Here is a 19,176-nt window from a genome sequence, read left to right as displayed (position 1 = left end):
AGCCCAGAGACCCCCCTTCCTAACCACTGAGCTGGGGGCCAGCATGTAGTGACTGTGATTAACTGTTGACTGGAAGACAAGAAATAGGGTCACTGCATCATGGTGACCCTGGCATGAACTTTAAAAGAGGCAACTGATTCCCAAGGATTAGTATTTTATCAATGTTTTCACCTACAAAGGTGATTTCACACAGATGCCCTTTTAAAATTCACTCATTAAAAAAGGAAATAGACTAGAAATGAAAGAATATACTTTTGGTGATCCCACTGTGACTTCTGGGCAAATCACAGCAACAGGTAGAGTACCGGCAACTCCGGGGCCCAATTCACTACTTCGTACAAGCTGCATCACACCAGATGTGACTCCGGAGAAGCTGTCGCCTGAGTTAACCTCTTAGTTTTCAGATTTAGTGCATTTCACCAGTGATTTTTCATCTAGTGTCACAATGTCTTAATGTATATGAATCAAGAGGTACAGTCTGAAATCAGCAGAAAATTTCAGTTAAACAGGAGCAAACAGTTATGACTGTGGCATCCTTCTCACTTACCACGGCCTGGCTGGAGCTCTCCTGCAAATCCCACAGCAGAATATGGTTGTCCGCCAAGGAGATGACTTTCTTTCCATCTCCCGTTGGTTCCCACGTGACACTGAGAAAAGGAGAAAGTCAGACATTAATAATACCAGCTTTGGGGGCCAGAGCAACAGTGCAGAGGGTAGGGCGTTTGCCTTGCATGTGGCCAACCCGGGTTTGATCCCTGGTATCCCATATAGTCCCCAGAGCACTGCCAGGAGTAATTCCTGAGTGCAGAGCCAGGAGTAACCCCTGACCTCACTGCGTATGGTCCCCAAAGCTAATAATAATAATAATAATAATACCAACTTTTCAGAGCCCCAGGCTTATGGCTGAAAGCATTCACATGGTATTCAGAAGCATGGAGCACTAGCCCTTTCCTGGTCCACCAGACACGCTCTGTTAACAGCATTCCATGACATGGCCACCACCCTTCTCTCTACTGTGAACTCAAAGTCCGTCTTGCTTCCCCTGCCCCCACTTCACCTGGAGTTAGGAGGCAGAGGTTGAGGTTCAGAGGGGTGCTGAAAGTAAGCTGAGGTCAGGAAGGTAGGCAGGCCCACAACGGGCCCATGTCAGACCTTGGGGTGTGCACATACTCGCCTCTCCCCATCTCTTACTCTCTCCATCTGTTTCTCAATCTCTTTCTTACCCTCCTTGTCTCCCTCTCTAGTTCTCTCTCCATCTTTATCTCTCTGGCTTCATATGTAACCTCTCTCCTTCATGTAACTCTGCAGCAAGAAGGAGGTAATCTGGAAGTTTAAAAGTAGGGATCCTCACCAGAACCAGACCCTGCTAGGACCCTAACTTCCAACTTCCAGCCTTCAGAACCCGGAAACAGATCTCTTGGGTCCTATTCCTGCAGCCTGAGTTGCCTAAGCACATATATCAAGTCTGAGGAGTGGAGATTTGACCAGGTGTGGCTAGTGAAACATAAGAGCTTCGGGAAGTAAGTTTCTAGAATGCTAAGAACCTAGTCTGGAAATTTTGGACAGGATGCTGATATCTCTGTCACTATCTCCTCACTGATCCAGAGGTAGCGCCAGCAGTGATGGAGAACAGAAGGCAGAGCCGAGTGCTGACCAGGAAAAGGTGTCTCAGCGCTCCTGTGGCCACCCAGCATCAGCTCTGCCTATGGCATAAGGCAACTTTCTCATGCTGCAGCCAATTCCAGTCATGGTTTTCTGTCACCTGCAGCCCACACTGACATGCAGATTAGAGTAACTAACAAAAGATCCTCCATCATAGCATCTCTATGGGAAAACCATAAGGACATCAACAATTCTGCAGCTTGGACAGGAATGTGGGTTTCAGTCTTCCCTGATGAAATTCTTAATGTGCCTGTAGCGAAGAATTTCTTCTCACACACTCTGGCCTGCGGAAGCCCCACGAGCCAAGTGGAGAGCTGTGCCGTTCCTCTCTCTGGAACAGAACACAATACCGAGTGATTGGGGGCATCCCCGGGTCTCCACCCTCACGCCTTCTTTTCAGGCCTATCAACGGAGCTATGATTGCTTTTAATCACAACATTAATATAATTCCAAACTACAAGCCTGTCTCGTCTACAGTGTAGCAACCACACACAGTTCACAGCACCGTGACAACAGGTATGCCACTCGACAATAGAACTTTCTGTGTCTTCTGATAATCACAATGAAGAATGAAATGAAGATATTCAGGAACAAAACCTATAGTAGCCCTCTCTTTGTGCCCCTTCCACCTCCCAAATAAAGGCCTGTTCTAGTTGTAAGATACTTCCTCAGAGCATGGGGACCAAACGTCTCTCTTGGTGAGGGCTGGAGCGATAGCACAGCGGTAGGGCGTTTGCCTTGCACGTAGCCAACATGGCCGACCGGAGTTCGATTCCTCCGCCCCTCTCGGAGAGCCCGGCAAGCTACCGAGAGTATTCGATATGCCAAACACAGTAACAACAAAGTCTCCAATGGAGACGTTACTGGGCCCGCTCGAGCAAATTTCTCACAAGTAAAGGCAAATGGAGTTCAGATGATGAATCCCAAGGGGAAATGCGAAACTGGAAAAGGAAGATGAAAAATTCACATCCATGCTTCCCATCGACTTTAGTCTGCTCAAGCTACCATAACATGGACGAGAGTCTTAAACAACAGACATGCAATCCTCACAGTTCTGGAAGGTGAGGACTGAGGGCAGGGTGCCATCTGCTCAGGCCTGCCTTGGGCAGAAGCCACCTTCACGCTGCCTCTTCACCTGGCAGAGAGCAGAGAGAAGCTCTCCCCTCAAATCCCTTTCTAGCTGGCCCTAAGCCCATCATAAGGTTCCACTGCCACAACCTCATCACCCAAATACCAACACATCAGAGATTAGGGTATGAACCGTGGATTGAAGGAAACGGTTCATAATTACATACGCATCAGGAGCAAAGAATTTCTAATGATTTGTTTCTTTTTATTCTTTCTTCCTTTTTGGGAGGGAGTGGGGGGGGTCATACTCGGCAATGCACAGGGGTTATTCCTGGCTTTGCAATCAGAAATTACTCCTGGTAGTGCTCTGGGGACCATATGGGATGCTGAGAATCGAACCCAGGTCAGCCACGTGCAAGGCAAATGCCCTACCCCCTGTACTATCACTCCGCCCCTTCTACTGATTTCTAAGCTTGTCACCAGCACTCACTCATAACAGAAGCAGGTGCCATCCCTCGATGCACACAAAAGCCAGAATGAGGGGTTCCGCTCAGCTTGCGAAAGACAACAGAGGCAGTCACTAATGGACACAGTGTTAGCGAGATACAGACTGAAGTCATTACAGATGCATGGAATCCTGAACAGAGGCTCCAGATAGCCAAAGATCTCCAGGTCTCAACAAATCACAGGACAAGAATTAGCCAGTGTACTCCTCCCAACGACTGCTTACCTAACTAGGAAGTGAAGTTGCAGCTCGCAGACCCTCTGCATTCTTGTCACAGAGCATTTTTAACAACACTCACATATTTCTTTGGTACCATGAATACTGGCTGCCATTCCCCTGGTCAGAGTAAAGGTTTTTTGCAAGGCACATCCAGTTAACTGAAAAATTATTTTTGCATTCTCCACAGTGACCAGGAGTATTTGGAGTATACAGCATTCAATACAGGAAACCCTCAAATTACACCCTCAAGTTCGAATGATTTTATTCTAGTGCTAATATGAGGGAAACAGAAATATCCAGCAGACCTTAAAGAAACATTTTTTAAAGCTAATATGGGACTTCTTTGGTTATACACCATTTTACTTAAACTGGCAGTTTCTAAGAGATACTAAGTGAGGATTAGCTCATGGATTCTAACAAAGGAGTGAATATTTTCAGGTAAGCATAGAAATAGCACAGAAAAAAATGAGTCCATTTTCAACATAATGGGAGAACTCATCCACAATATTTGAGTTGGGGAAAGGGGGGTTGAGAAGGAGGAGCTTTGGGGTCCTTGGGAGAGGAAGGTGGATATACCAGTGAAGGATGTGGTTGGAATTATGAAAAAAAAAAACAATGTCACTAATATTGTAAAACATACACAAACACACATACACAATTCACTGCAAATATGTCATCCACCTCACCAATAAATAAATAAATAAAGCCATTTAAAGGACTAGAGAGACAATATAGGAGGCAAGGTAGAAAGACCGGACCCTGGAGATCAGGACTTGCACAGCCCCCATATATTCTAGAATTACCTACAAAGTTAGACTCAAGTATGTATTTTAGTACACACACACACACACACACACACACACACACACACACACGTGCGCAGGCATGCACAGTGGTCCAGTGCATTCTAAAACATCTACCTACGACATGAACTGGAGGATTGTAGACCACTGCCACATATCCTTATAAAAATTAATCTTTCTGACTTCCCTCATTTCTTTATGCTTTGCAAGATACACACACACACACACACACACACACACACACACGAATGCACATGCACATTTGCATGAATGTCAATTCCAAAGTTGTCGAGAACACAACCTGAAGGACAAGCTCGCCTCTAGAAACCAAATCAAACAGCAACAGGATATTCTGAGGAAGCAGTTTGCTTCAAAGAACATTCTTCCTCTAGACACAACCACAAGCAATTATACCTTCCTCCCCCGGCTTAAAGAAAATGGGTCACCTTGGTCTAGTTTTGTACCAGGAGTGGAAGGAAGGAAGTGAAGTGGAGGAAAAGATTTCCCTCAGGAAACTATTCCTCTCCTTTTCCTTCATCCAACAGATTTTCATCTCCCTCTGTAGGGCCAAGGGATATATTTCTCTGAGAGAAAGCTTGTGTTTCTCAGTAATATTATCAGAGGAAACAATCAAAAGAATTTCAAATGACTGTAGAAGTAACTTTTTATATCTAAAAAGGAAAAACATATAGCAAAGCCCCCCCTCCCCGCCCAAAAAAAAAAAGTTTCAAGAATACAGGAGGTGATAGCAACTTGCTTGTTTTGAGTCCTAGCAGGAAAAGGTTTTAAGAAATGCCCTATTTCTTGGGGCACAAAGACTCTTGTCACTTAGATTGTGAACGTCACAATGAGTAGTATATGGCTGTAAATGATTTCCACAAAAACCACATGATGATAGAAGAAAGGAGGAACCATCTGAGACTCTGGCACTGAGTCTTTGGCTGACTGCAGGCTCCAAGACCCTACAGATCAGCACAGATTGAATCTTAGAAGTCAACTGGTTGCTGCACAGTGGCATGGAGAGAGTATGACCTGCTCTTGGTCTGTCAAACCAAAATCAGTTTCCTAGAAAAAGAGCCTTGGGTGGCTATGGGTGCTTAGAGTAGTAACAGGCAATTCCCTTAACAATTGCTCCAAGATGCCATGTTTTATGTCAGGGATAAAAACCAAGGCAAAGAGGAGAGCGATTGGAGGGAACTGTGCAAGAAACCAACATGAGCACATCAGTCTCCTGCCAATTTCAGGCCCCAAGAGTGGGTGAGGAGGATGATTCCTCTTGCCAGGAATGAGGCAGAAGTTGGGTCACTTAAATAAAATAAAATTAGGACAAAGTGTACAGCTTCGACCAGCAGGGCATCATGTCTTATACCCTCTATGGTCGCCTCCATGGGAACTCGGCAAGAACAGCACTTCCTCGGGTGAGCTGTCTGATCCCCAGGGTCTGAAGGGACTGGCCTGTGACAGCAGCAGCCTGCGCTGCTCTGACACACGCTTGGCGTGCTGGTCATGAAATGTGTGCGGCATCCTAGCCGGCTATGCTTTTTCTAAAGCATGAAGCACAAGTCTGACAGGCTCCGGAGAGACAATCAATACACTCGAGCCGAAAGAAAGTGTGAAGGAAAAATTAATTATGCTCCCTCTTGATGTGTCCAGTGCATTTTATAATGCATAGAAAATCAAATTGGAAGAAGATTCTATTTATCAAGTACACTTAGGAAACACGGGTGCTTCTTAGAGAACCCATTTAAGAGGGCTCGTACCACTCCGTCTGGAAAAGATCTCCTCAGGAAGATGGTTTGCTTGTTTATCGGTCTCGGCAGAATTGTCAGAAGGCAGATTCGAGGAAGCCCCGAGGGGGAGCGCTGAGGTTCTTCTCTGTACTCCTCTCTCTGCCCAGTCATTCCCATCTTGTCCTATCAATTGCCTGGTGGTCTTGGGGAAGACAAAGCCAGAAGTGAACACTCCAACTCGGCTCCCACTCCCACATTAACCCCTGAAAGCATCTTCACCTACACATACACACACACACACACACACACACACACACACACACACACACACACACACCACCCCCCAACCAACTGGCTTTGCCATCAAGGGGTGAGAATTCTCCAGGGACAAAAGCTTTGGGATGATCTGTGGATCTGTGACTTTCAAACTTTACTTCAAAACCAGTAAAATTTGCCAAAATATATTAGGAGTAGGATGTTGGAACACACTTGTCAGTGCTCAGGGCTGACTCCAAGCTCTGCACTCCGGGATCACTCCTGCTGCTACTTGGGGAACCACCAGTTGTGCTGGGGATCAAACCAAGTTTTGCCATGTGCCAGGCAAGTGCCTTACACTACCTCTCCAGCCCTCCAAAATTTATTTCTAGTATCTTTTTAATCTCAGACCCAGGGCTGAGATCTCCAAGCCTGCTCGCATCGGGACTGGGCCTCTTCCACCCAAATCCTCATCTTCTAGTAGCTAGGTAGTTACACCCACCAACTGCCTCCGGTGCCATGTAACCCCATCAATGGCCAAGATCCAGAGACTATAAAACCCAAGCTCCCAGAAGCAAATGCAACCTTTATCATCTAGTTCTCACTCTCAGGGAAACTGCCAGGCTACCTAGAGTATCCTGCCCATATGGCAGAGCCTGGCAAGCTCCCCATGGTGTATTCAAGATGCCAAAACCCAGTAACAATGATGAGTCTCATTCTCCTCACCCTGAAAGAGCCTTCAATGTGGCAGCATTGGGAAGGACGAGTAAAGAGGCTGCTAAAATCTCAGGGTTAGGATGAATGGAGATATTGCTGCTCGAGCAAATCAATGAACATCAGGATGACAGTGATACAGTGATACAGTGATCTTTTTAATACATTGTCTTCTTGTCAACCTAGTCCCATATGCTCCTTTACTGGTCTATCGGCTTTAGCTGTTGTCTAGAACAGTGTCTCCACTTCCTACTTTGCTCCTGCTAACTTTGCTTGATCACTTTAGAACGTGGTCCACTGTGGTCTATGTTTAGGCTCACTATCAGGCCTTTCTTTGCCATTCCCCCGCATTCAAATAAATTTTACAGTGTCTTGTGTTAAGTAGTTATCATCTACAAAGTTTTAACTCAACTGCCAATTTTAGCAGGAAAATGGCATCCTTCATGTATGCCCGATCTACACAGAAGTACATGCTCTGTACAGATGCAGCCACTCACCTAGGATACAGAAGAGGGATCTGTAATCCCGCCTGCCTAATAGCTTCTGTCTGAACCACTGGGCACTGTGAGAAACTGACCAGCCCTGTGGACACAGCCACAAGGCACACTGACACAGGCTGCCACTGGGGATGAGAAGGGAAATGCAAAGAGAAACCCATGCACTGCATTCCAGGCCATTCTATCCACAGAGCTTCTCACGTTACTCCCCCTGCTGCACACAGTCCCCCGCCTGTTCCTCTTGGCATCTCCTGAGTTAAATGTCAGCTCCCCAAGGTCAGCGCACTGAATTGTCCCATCACATGACCTCCGTATGAGTCCTTAGCAATGACACACCAGCAAGATCACAACCTCTCAGACCCCCTTCCTTTCATCTGAAACATGGACTTGCCTAACCTAAAGGCAGCCTGAGTTATTCCATTAATTCCAGCACACCAGAGTCTTCCAAATGAAGGGCAGCAATACACTGATGGACTGATAAATGACACTGTGTTTTTGCTGTGGGAGGAGGGGAGGATGGTACAGAACACAGCGTGCTGGCAGGTTTTTTGGTATTTTGTCAAATTTTCATTTCGGTTACGTGCACATACATTTAGGCTTGGGCTGTAGCAATAGCACAGCATGTAGGGCATTTGCCTTGCATGCGGCCGACCCGGCTGACCTGGGTTTAATTCCTCTGCCCCTCTTGGAGAGCCTGGTAAGCTACGGAGAGTATCTCGCCCGCACGGCAAAGCCTGGCAAGCTCCCTGTGACGTATCCAATATGCCAAACACAGTAACAACATGTCTCATAATGGAGACATTACTGGGCCCACTGGAGCAAATTGATGAACAACGGGAGGACAGTGCTACAGTGCTACATTTAGGCATGTGTGCACAGGGGTGATACCATCCAACGATGTCTTTCTGTACAGTTAGGTGAAAAAGAAATTTTGGAAATACTTGATTGGCCCTCAAGGACTGGTCTTCTTTAGAGAAGCATTTGGGATACAATTGCTTTCAAAGCACATCATGGTTTTTTTTTTTTCCTTTTCAAGGAGGCACTGACATGCTTCCCATCTTGACGACAATTCAAACACCCTGGTCCAGTCCACAGTTCTTCCTGGCTGGCAGAATGGCTGTCCAGGTGAAAGAATCCTCAGTGGCAGGGTCTTTCTTATCTTAGGGTCTGCTTTTGGGAAAATGAGTCTGCAGCTGAGCTGATGGCTGTCTCCTTCTCCTTTTGGTTACTGCACACACCCCGCCAGCACTAGCTTCATTCCCTCTAAACTGAGCTTGAGAAGCACACACACTCTCGGCTCACATGCTTTGTCAGTAACAAAGCGGCATGCGTGGGTGATGACAAAGCTTGCCTGAGAGTAAAATACGTGAAGAAGCCTTCATGAAGCCTTCTTGTAAGCTATATTATTTTACCTTCTAATTGAAAGTCATAAGTGCTCCTTGGAAATTTTTTTAATTTCAGAAGAGCAAAAGTCTCATTATTCCTACCACAGGAAACAACTACTCTTAGTATGTGACATGCAGCTTTTCAAGTCTTTCCTATACATATGCTCAACTGTATGCTTATCACCAATTACTTATAGATATGTGGCCATACTAGCAAAATTATTCTGCAACATGCCTTGTTTGCTTGTTTTTAAAATTATAATGAAAATTGGATAATTTGCCATGTCAGATACAAGTCTTTCTCACAGCTACATGGAATTCTATTTGTGGATTTCTATAACTTGTCTAACATTTCAGTTGTTTCTGATTGTTGAATATTGTTCCACAATGACACGAATGAGTATCCTATAGGTGTATTTCTGGGGATAACTTAGAGAGAGTTCTTGTAACTATCTTTGCTGCTTTAAAGGTCAGACACCTTTACCAACTTTTGCTCCCCAAAGCTCCTTGTTTCCGTTTTCTCATCAACACCAGCATTCCGAACTCCCAATTTTTATTTGAGCGCTGTGATTTACAAAACTGTTAATGATAGAGTTTTAGGTATTCTGTTTCAACACCGCACCCAACAACAGCATCCCTCCAACCATATCTCAAAGTCCCCACCTCTCCCCTTTTTGCAGACTCGGTTCTGTAGGTGAATGTCAACATCAACTTTAAATCTTCCTTGGGATCTTGGCCATTCTGGTGAGAACTGCTTCTCCCCTCCTCTCACCCTACCTCCCCACATCAATGGTTTACCTCTTTTCCTTTGATTTACATTTCCCCAATGTTCAGGGAAATTTTATGTCATAACAAATGATTTTTTTGCTGCTTCTATTCCTTCATGGAAATCCTTCCTCACTTATGACACTGTAATCTCTGGCTTTTCCAGAGTAGGTCCTGCATGGTGGTGAGGAATGACAGTAGCCAGAGAAATCTCCACCTCTTTTAGAAATTTACCAAATCTACTGAATTAACAATAACATTAAATAAAATGTATCATTTAACCAACAAAAATTTTAAATAAAATCAGAAACACTGTGAGCAAACTTAAAAAAGTCACAAAGATATAACTTTGGGGGCCAGACAGCTTAATAGGCTGAGTGAATGCTTTGCATAGAGGAGGCATGGGGTTGATCATCAGCACCACAGGCTCCTCGGAGCTCTACCAGGCATGACCCAGAGAACCACCACATGACATACCCCCAAACCAAACTAAAATAAAATAACATGTAGCTTTTGTGTGACACTTCAATTTCTGGAATTATTCTTTTGCAGTACTGTTGGAGTATAGCTCTAAACATTTTAGGCTGTTTATCTGCAAACTCTTCTCTGTGCTCTCCCCAACCAGTTAATCACCTTTTTCCCTAATCAAATTCTGTTAACTTGTAAGATCAGAACCTTCTAAGAACACTGAACTTGTATTGTAAGTTATATCTTTTGAATAGTTTACTTTAAAGCATTGTCCTTTTTGTATGGATACACGGGCTGAAGCGATAGCATAGCGGAAGGGCATTTGCCTTGTACGTGGCCAACCCAACCGACCTGAATTCAATTCCTCTGCCCCTCTGGGAGAGCCCGGCAAACTACCGAGAGTATCTTGCCTTCACGGCAAAGCCTGGCAAGTTACCCATGACGTATATAATATGCCAAACACAGGAACAAGTCTCACAATGGAGATGTTACTGGGCCCGCTTGAGCAAATCAATGAACAATGGGAGGACAGTGACAGTGACAGTGACAGTGACAGGAAGACAGTTAATATTATGCTTTTGTAACTTGGGAGTTAATTGACTCCAAATAATATTCACTCCCAGATATCTGCTTTCTTGAGGTAAACCTCAGTTGACCTTACTTCCTAGTACCCCAAAAGTAGGGTCCTGACGAGGGACTGAATGGACCCAGGGCAAGCTGTGAGCTACCCTGGCATTGAAATGGGCCAGGCCAAATTGCCACAATACTCAACTATAAATTGAAAGCATGGTCATGGACAAACGCAGTCATGATCCAATGGTAATGGCGAGATTAAGACCCTGGTGGGATTAGGAAGACCAACCTGGCCTGAGGACTGTGGTCTAGAATACATAGTGAGATATCCTTAGGAATACACAACGGAGAGCTTGCGAGGCCCTGCCGTGCGAGCGGGATACTCTCAGTAGCTTGCCAGGCTCTCTGAGAGGGATAGAGGCTTCTGGAGTGGCCTCTAATCACCCTTGTAGGTGTTCCCATGGTTCAAACCATATTTGAACCCTATCAAATATGGTACGGAAATTCTGTAAGATGGATATTAAGTGTCTTATAATGTGTTGCAAAGCAGTGCAGAGATGCGATCAAGGAAGACCTCAAAGAGAGAAGAGCAAAAGTGCTGGTAGATGCGGCAGAAGCCAGGAAAAGCATTTGTAATGCCCGCCTGTCCTTCGCCAACTACAAGACCAAGATGACTACCCTCCAAAGTCCTGATGGATCTATCACATCTTCCAGAAGGGCAATGGAGAAGATTATCCATGACTTCTACTCAGATCTCTTCGATAGCCATGTCCACCTGCCAACATACCAAATTCCACAGGATGGATATGTTGTTCCCAATGTTCTCCCTTCTGAAATCCAACATGCCATTTCGTCGGTTAAGAAGTAAACAGCACCTGGCTCAGACAAGGTGAGACCTGAACACCTGAAGAACCTGCCATCAGCACTCATCAATACGCTGGCTCGGCTCTTCACACGATACCTGTCTGAATGCAAGGTTCCGTCCCAATGGAAAACCAGCAGGACTGTACTACTGTACAAGAAGGGAGACATCCACGACATTGGCAACTATTGCCCAATCTGCCTACTGTCTGTCATCTACAAGCTGTTCACTCGAGTCATCCTGAATAGGATTGGCAGAACACTAGATGAAGGACAACCATGGGAGCAAGCTGGGTTCTGCAAAGGATTCAGCACCATCGACCATATCCACACAATAACCAAGCTCATTGAGGTTTCTCGGGAGTTCAAGATGCCACTCTGTCTAACGTTCATTGATTTAAAGAAGGCCTTTGATTCTGTTGAGATGGAAGTGGTCGTTGAAGCCCTAGCCAATCAGTACATTCAAACTCAATACATTAGGATCCTCCGTGAGCTGTATTACAGATTCACTACCAGGATCTCACCATTCTACAAGGAAGTGATCATCCATGTCAAGAGAGGGGTTCGGCAGGATAATACCATTTCACTCTTCAGTGCCATCCTCAAGAACATCATGAGATGATGGAATGGGAAGGAATAGGAGTGAAGATAGATGGTCGGCAACTACACCACCTCCGCTTTGCTGATGACATAGTTCTAATAACACCAAACATTAGCCAAGTGGCACAAATGCTGGCTGACTTCGACCGTGAGTGTGGAAAGGTCGGACTCCAGCTGAATCTCACGAAGACAATGTTTATGAGAAACAGCCTCGTTCCTGATGCCCCATTTGCTCTCAACAGAACGACCATCTCCAAAGGCAACAGTTATATGTACCTAGGTGGAGAAGTCACATGATGAATGACCTGGCACCTGAGTTGCGTAGGAGGAAGAGAGCGGCTTGGAACGCCTTCAAGAGCATCGAAGAAATAGCTAAAAGGACGAAGAACCTCTGGCTCTGGGCACATCTCTTTGATTCCACTGTTCTTCCTGCATTGCAGTTGCCTCAGAGACCTGGTCCTACGAAAACAGGATGAGAAAACTATTCAGGTCTCCCAAAGAGGAATCGAAAGAGCTATGCTTGGAGTATCACGTTTCACTCAAATGAGAGAAAGAATCTGCAGTTCTAACATCCATCGACGATCAAGAATCAGGGATGCTGTCTCGTTTGCCAAGGCGTCGAAAATCAGATGGGCTGGACACGTAATGAGATTTGGAGAGGACCGCTGGCGGTTACTGACTGGATTTCACAGGACGTCAAAAGAGCCCATGGCCGCCCACCTACCAGATGGTCAGACTTCTTCATCAAGATCCTAAACGATCGGTTTGAAGCTCTTTGTGTTCCTAGAACAAACAGACGCCATTGGGCTATACTAGCACGTGACAGGGACAAATGGAGACGTTACTGGCGCCCGCTCGAGCAAATCGACAATTAACGGGAAGTCAAGTGATCAAGTGATCCTCAGGAAGAACCAAACTTTAAGTCTGACATATTTCTTACTGTGCTCATACAAAATGACATTGCTAGAAATATTAGAAGTAGATATACTACAACTATTTAAGTGGATTACTAGCTGAGGAAAGAAGAAAGAGACACGCCCTGGATGGGATCCTGTCCTTGAGCAGATCTCCTAGTAATCCAGAACAATCTCCTTAGAGTGGGCTGGGGAGTCTGGAAGGAGAATGAGGGGGGAGCAAGAAGAATGATGGGGGGAGGGGAAAAGAGAGAGAGAGAGAGAGAGAAAGAGAGAGAGAAGCAGAAGGGGAATCAGAGGAGATTGGAGGGTAGATAGGAATAAACTGCAATTGATACCGACCAGCCTGGCCCTTGTTCCTTCCTTCACCTACCCATCGCCGTCAGCCTCCTCTGGTTGGGGGAAGCGGAGACCATCGAATACAGGCGGTGAGAGAGATAGAGCACCGCTGCCCTTTAGTAAATGCACAAAGCACCACCAAACGCAGTCATAGACAAGACAAACTCCAAGGGGAGTGATACAACAAGACTTGAGGCAAAATTACAGGCTGGAGTCTGCACTCCGAGCCCCAAGTTGGGGATCATGGCATACACACATGGGCGGAGGCTGCACTGTGAGCCCCAAGTCGGGGATCATGGCATCCACACAAGGGCGGAGGCTGCACCATGAGCCTCAAGAATCAAGGGGTATGACATACGCACGAGGGTGGGCAGGAGAGTGCTGGCCCATATTACTGTGAGAACAATATAAAGCAGTAACAAGATGAAGTGCTTCATTTGTTTAGAGCGACTCACATTTTAACGAGCCTTTTACCAATGAATTTAGCCTACACTGCTGAGAGTAAATGACTGAAAATATCTACTATGTCAAAAATTTACACTGCGAAACTAAAAAACCAATCTCACTCAAACTCATTTGTTTGAATCATGCGCAACTGGTACCATTGGAGTTCTTTGTTTTCCTTCTACTATTTCTCCTTAAGAACTGGCAGAGGAATGCAGAGTGGACAGAAGGGTCCCTGCAGGCAGGGCCACTTGCAGGGCACAGAAGCATTCCTCACCCCACCAGTTAGAGCCAGGTACCAAGACCTTCAAGACCAGAACACAGAATTTCAATGTGGGAGCTCACAGGTCCTAAGAGGTCATGAAAAGCTCATAAACCGTTTCATAACCCCTGTAGGCACTTGAAAAGGCTGGTCAAGGAGGTTCTTCAAGTTCAAGCTAGGGATCCCCTGAATTTTCAAAGTACCTGATATTATGCAAATCCCTTGATGTTCCTGTCACTAAAGCTCCAAATAAGGCTGTAAACAGATTCCAACTGATTAGGAAATTTAAGAGCCGGTATATTTATTATAAAATGTAAAAATATTAAGCTTTTTCCTAAGGCCCAAAAGAAAAGTGAAAGAAGGAGGAGGAGGAAGAAGAGGAAGTAGAGGAAGAAGAAATGAGGAAGAAGAGGAAGAAGAAATAAGAGGAAGAGGGAGAAGAAAGAAAAGGAAAGAAGAAGGAGGAGAAGGAAGAAGAGGAGAAGGAAGATGAGGATGAGGATGAGGATGAGGAGGAGGAGGAGGAGGAGGAGGAGGAGGAGGAGGAAGGCACTGGTACTGGGAAATGTACTGGTGAAGGAATAGGTGTTGGAACATTGTATAACTGAAACCCAATCATAAACAACTTTGTAACTGTATCTCATTGTGAGTCAATTAAACAACAAAAAAAAATAAGTTTTTAACAATATTTAATGAGAAAAATAAATGTCCCTTTCTTTGGGCAATATTGTTATTCTATTATATAATACTATATGTGGCATCAGAATTCCTTGCTGACATTAGCTGGTCAGTGCTTTGTCTAAATATAAAAGCCCACAATGAAAAATAAAATCCTTTTTCAGTTGTCACCTGGACCACATACCCTAAGCTCCATCTGAAAACTAGAGTTTTCCCCAAAGACTGCTTCTAGCAAGAAATTCCCAGTGAGGAATTACATCATGAAAAAGGGGTGTTTGCAAAATGCATCCAGCCCAACATGCTGGATATTACTGGGACTCTGACAGTGTAGTTCCAAATGGTCCCCACATATGTAATTATCCTCAGTGGACAGACCTTTCTCCCCCATGTAGAAACAGAATGCCCATGGCCCTAGGCTGACCTGGCCAGAATCCCAAGGCCAGTGGACTCACCTATGCATCACTACACTCTTGCACACCCACTGTACTTCTGGGGTCACCAGAGTCACTGAGGAGCCAAATGGTCACTTCTCTGGCTGTGGCTCTGTGAATACTGTTTTGACGGGCACAGCTCACCAATGCCACCAGTGAGTGTCCTCGGGTAGCACTGCCAACAGCACACCCAGCAGGAAGTCATATACGCAAAAGAACTAAAGATGCTGCTGAGATGCAGATGAACTGGAGAGGAGGTCTAGGAGTGGGTCGGCCAGAACAAAGCTGGGCCACCTTATGAGAAGAGCAGTTGTAATAGCGCCATCTGTGGATTGGCTGCACTTTAAAGTTTACCCAAAAAAAATGCCCTTACCAATATCAAGAACCTATCGGGGCCAGGTAGAGAGAACGACAGATTAAGCAGGGATATAATGAAGGATGAGAATGGGCTTTGTAATAATTAAAACAGCATGGTATTGGAATAAAGGCAGAGCTGCAGACCAATGGAACAGGGTTAAATATACTGACACTCCTCCCCCCAAACATACGGTCATCTAATCTTTGATAAGTGAACAAGAAATGTGAAGTAGAGCAAGGAAGACCTGTTTAACAAACTGTGCTGGCAAAACTGGACAGCTACATGCAAAAAAATGGGCTCAGATCTCTACCTAATATCATGTACAAAAGTAAGATCAAAATGGATTAAAGACCTCAACATCAGACCGGTATCCATAAGGTACATTGAAGACAAGGTTGGCAAAACCCTCCACGACATTGAAGCTAACGGTATCTTCAAAGATGACATGCCACTGGCCAAGCAAGTGAAAACAGAGATAGACAAATGGGACTATCTTAAACTAAAAAGCTTCTGCACCTCAAAAGAAACAGTGACCAAAATACAGACAGTCTACAGAATGGGAAAGGATATTCGCCCAATACCCATCTGACAAGGGGTTGATATCAAGGATATACAAAGCTCTGGTTGAACTCCACAAGAAGAAAACATCCAACGCCATCAAAAAATGGGGCGATTGCATTCATCTGGGGAACATAAAATAACAAAATAGGAGACTAACACCCAAGAATGGCCAAGATTAGTACCAGGAATTTTACTCCATGGCTTGGAGGCCAGCCACACATGCTAAGGGAAAAGGGAGTTCACATAGAGAAGGGAGCACCAAATAAAGGGTGTTGGGAGGATCCTCCCAGGATGGGAGAAGATTGCTGAAAGTAGACTATAGAACAAACATGATTGTCACCCAGTGCCTCTTTTGCAAACCAAAAAACCCAATAAGAGAGAGAGAACAAAAGGGAATGCCCTGCCACAGAGACAGGGTGGGGTGGGGGGATGGGGAGTAGGAAGGATACTGGGATCCGTGGTGGTGGGAAATGGGCACTGGTGGAGGGATGGGTATTTGGTCATTGTATAATTGAAACGCAAGCACAAAAATTTGTAAATCTACAACTGTACCTCATGATCTCACTAATCTCACTAATAAAAATTTAAAAAAAAAAAGAAAAAAATGGGGCAATGAAATTAACAGAAACTTTCTCAAAGAAGAAATCTGAATGGCAAAAAGGCACACAATAAAATGCTCTACATCACTAATCAGGGAGATGCAGATTAAAACAACAATGAGATATCACCTCACATCACAGAGACTGGCCCACATCCAAAAGAACAAAAGCAACCGGTGTTGGCGCGGATGTGGCGAGAAAGGGAACCTCCTTCACTGCTGGTGGGAATGCCGACTGGTTCAGCTCTTTGGGAAAACAGTATGGATGATTCTCAAAAAAAAGTAGAAATTGAGTTCCCATTTGACCCAGCAATACCACTCCTGGGAATATATCCCAGAGAGGCAAAAAAAATATAGTCGAAGTGACATCTGCACTTGTTTGTTCATTGCAGCACTCTTTACAATAGCCAGAATCTGGAAAAAATCTGAGTGCCCAAGAACAGATGACTGGTTAAAGAAACTCTGGTACATTTACACAATGGAGTACTATGTAGCTGTTAGAAAAGACAAAGTCATGAAATTTACATACAAGTGGTACTACATGTAAAGTATCATGTTAAGCGAAATGAGTCAGTAAGAGAGGGATAGACATAGAAAGACTGCATTCATCGGGGGAACATAAGGTAACAAAATAGGAGACTAACACCCAAGAATGGCCTAGATAAGTACCAGGAGGTCTGCTTCAGGGCTTGGAAGCTGGCAGCACATGCTGGGAGAAAAGGCATCTCAGATAGAGAAGGAAACACCAAGTAAAGGATGTTTGGAGGACTCGCTCGGGATGTGAGATGCGTGCTGGAAGTAAACTATAGACCAAACACGATGGCCATTCAATACCTCTATTGCAAACTACAAGACCCTGAAGGAAAGAATGAGCAAAAGGGAATGTCCTGCCACAGAGGCGGAGTGGGGGGGGGGGGGGGGAGAATGAGGCGTGGGAGTGGGAGGATCACTGGTGGTAGAGAATGGGCACTGGTGGAGGGATGGGTACTCAATCATTGTATAACTGAAACCCAAGCACGGAACTTTGTAAGTCTACAACTGTACCGCATGGTGTTTCAGTAATAAAAAGAAGAAAGAAAGAAAGAAAGAAAGAAAGAAAGAAAGAAAGAAAGAAAGAAAGAAAGAAGGAAAGAAAGAAGCAACCAATCTTAAAGGGAAATATTTTTTTTTTGCAAATATATAGAGAAAAGCATTCAAGGCTCAACCTTAAACAACATGTAAGTGATCTCTTATAGAAGGACTTATTGGTCCCTGGGTGAAATACAACAATATTCACACTCTCCTATAAGGAAACCTTTTCATTGCATTTTCAACAGTTTCTCATAACAAACAATACAAAATACATTATTTCAGTTCTGCTTTGGGGCAGGGGTTAGAAAGATATGAAATATGGTGGTGGGAAGGTGTAATGGTGATGGGATTGGTGTTTGAATATTCACTTAATCACTTAACTTCCCGTTAGTCGTCGATTTGCTCGAGCGGGCACCAGTAACGTCTCCATTTGTCCCTGTCGCGTGCTAGTGTAGCCCAATGGCATCTGTTCGCTCCAGGAACATGAAGGGCCTCAAACCGATCGTTCATGATCTTGACGAAGAAGTCTGACCGTCTGGTAGGTGGGCGGCCACGCGGTCTTTTGACATCCCGTGGAATCCAGTCGGTAACAGCTCTAGTCCAGCGGTCGTCTTTAAATCTCATTACGTGACCAGCCCATCTGATTTTCGACACCTTGGCAAGTGAGACAGCGTCCCTGATTCTTGATCGTCGACGGATGTCAGAACTCCGGATTCTCTCTCTCATTTGAGTGAAGTGTGATATTCCAAGCATAGCTCTTTCTATTCTTCTTTGGGAGACCTGAATAGCGTTCTCATCTTGTTTGCGTAGGGCCCAGGTCTCTGAGGCATATGTTAATGCAGGAAGAACAGTGGAATCAAAGAGATGTGCCCGGAGCCGGAGGTACTTCGTCCTCTTAGCTATTTCTTTGACGTTCTTGAAGGCGTTCCAAGCCGCTCTCTTCCTCCTGCGCAGCTCGGGTGCCAGGTCATTTGTCATGTTGACCTCTCGACCTAGGTACACATAGCTGTTGCATTCGGAGATGGTCGTTCCATTGAGAGAGAATGGGGCGTCAGGAACAAGACTGTTTCTCATAAACATTGTCTTCGTAAGATTCAGCTGTAGTCCTACCTTTCCACACTCATGGTCAAAGTCGGCCAGTATTCAAACACAAATGCTGTTTGAATATTAAATGTAATAAAATATTGCGAACTATTTTGTAAAATAAAAAAATTAAAAAGGGCTTTGTGCAAACCCATGGAACAGAGTTGAATATTCTGACACAGATATTCAAATATATGATCATTTAATCTTTGACAAAGGAGGAAGAAATGTGAAGTGGAACAAGAAAAGCCTCTTCAACAAGTGATGCTGGGAAAACTGGATAGCTAAATGCAAAGAAAAATGAACTCAGACTTTGTCTAAGACCAGTCACA

General features: G+C 44.8%; 1 protein-coding gene across 2 annotated transcripts in view; it reads right to left on the bottom strand.

The window, feature by feature from the left end:
- EIPR1 (EARP complex and GARP complex interacting protein 1) overlaps positions 1-19,176 on the bottom strand; it is a 185,033-nt gene that overhangs the window by 17,563 nt on the left and 148,294 nt on the right. For both annotated transcript variants that reach the window (XM_056125170.1, XM_056125177.1), the window contains one exon: positions 548-647. In XM_056125170.1, coding sequence (XP_055981145.1) covers positions 548-647 — 100 coding nt within the window. The remainder of the gene's footprint in view (positions 1-547; positions 648-19,176) is intronic.

This window comes from Sorex fumeus, unplaced genomic scaffold (assembly GCF_029834395.1).
Source record: "Sorex fumeus unplaced genomic scaffold, SorFum_2.1 ptg000006l, whole genome shotgun sequence".
NCBI lineage: Eukaryota > Metazoa > Chordata > Mammalia > Eulipotyphla > Soricidae > Sorex > Sorex fumeus.
This window is presented reverse-complemented; position numbering and strand designations above follow the sequence as displayed.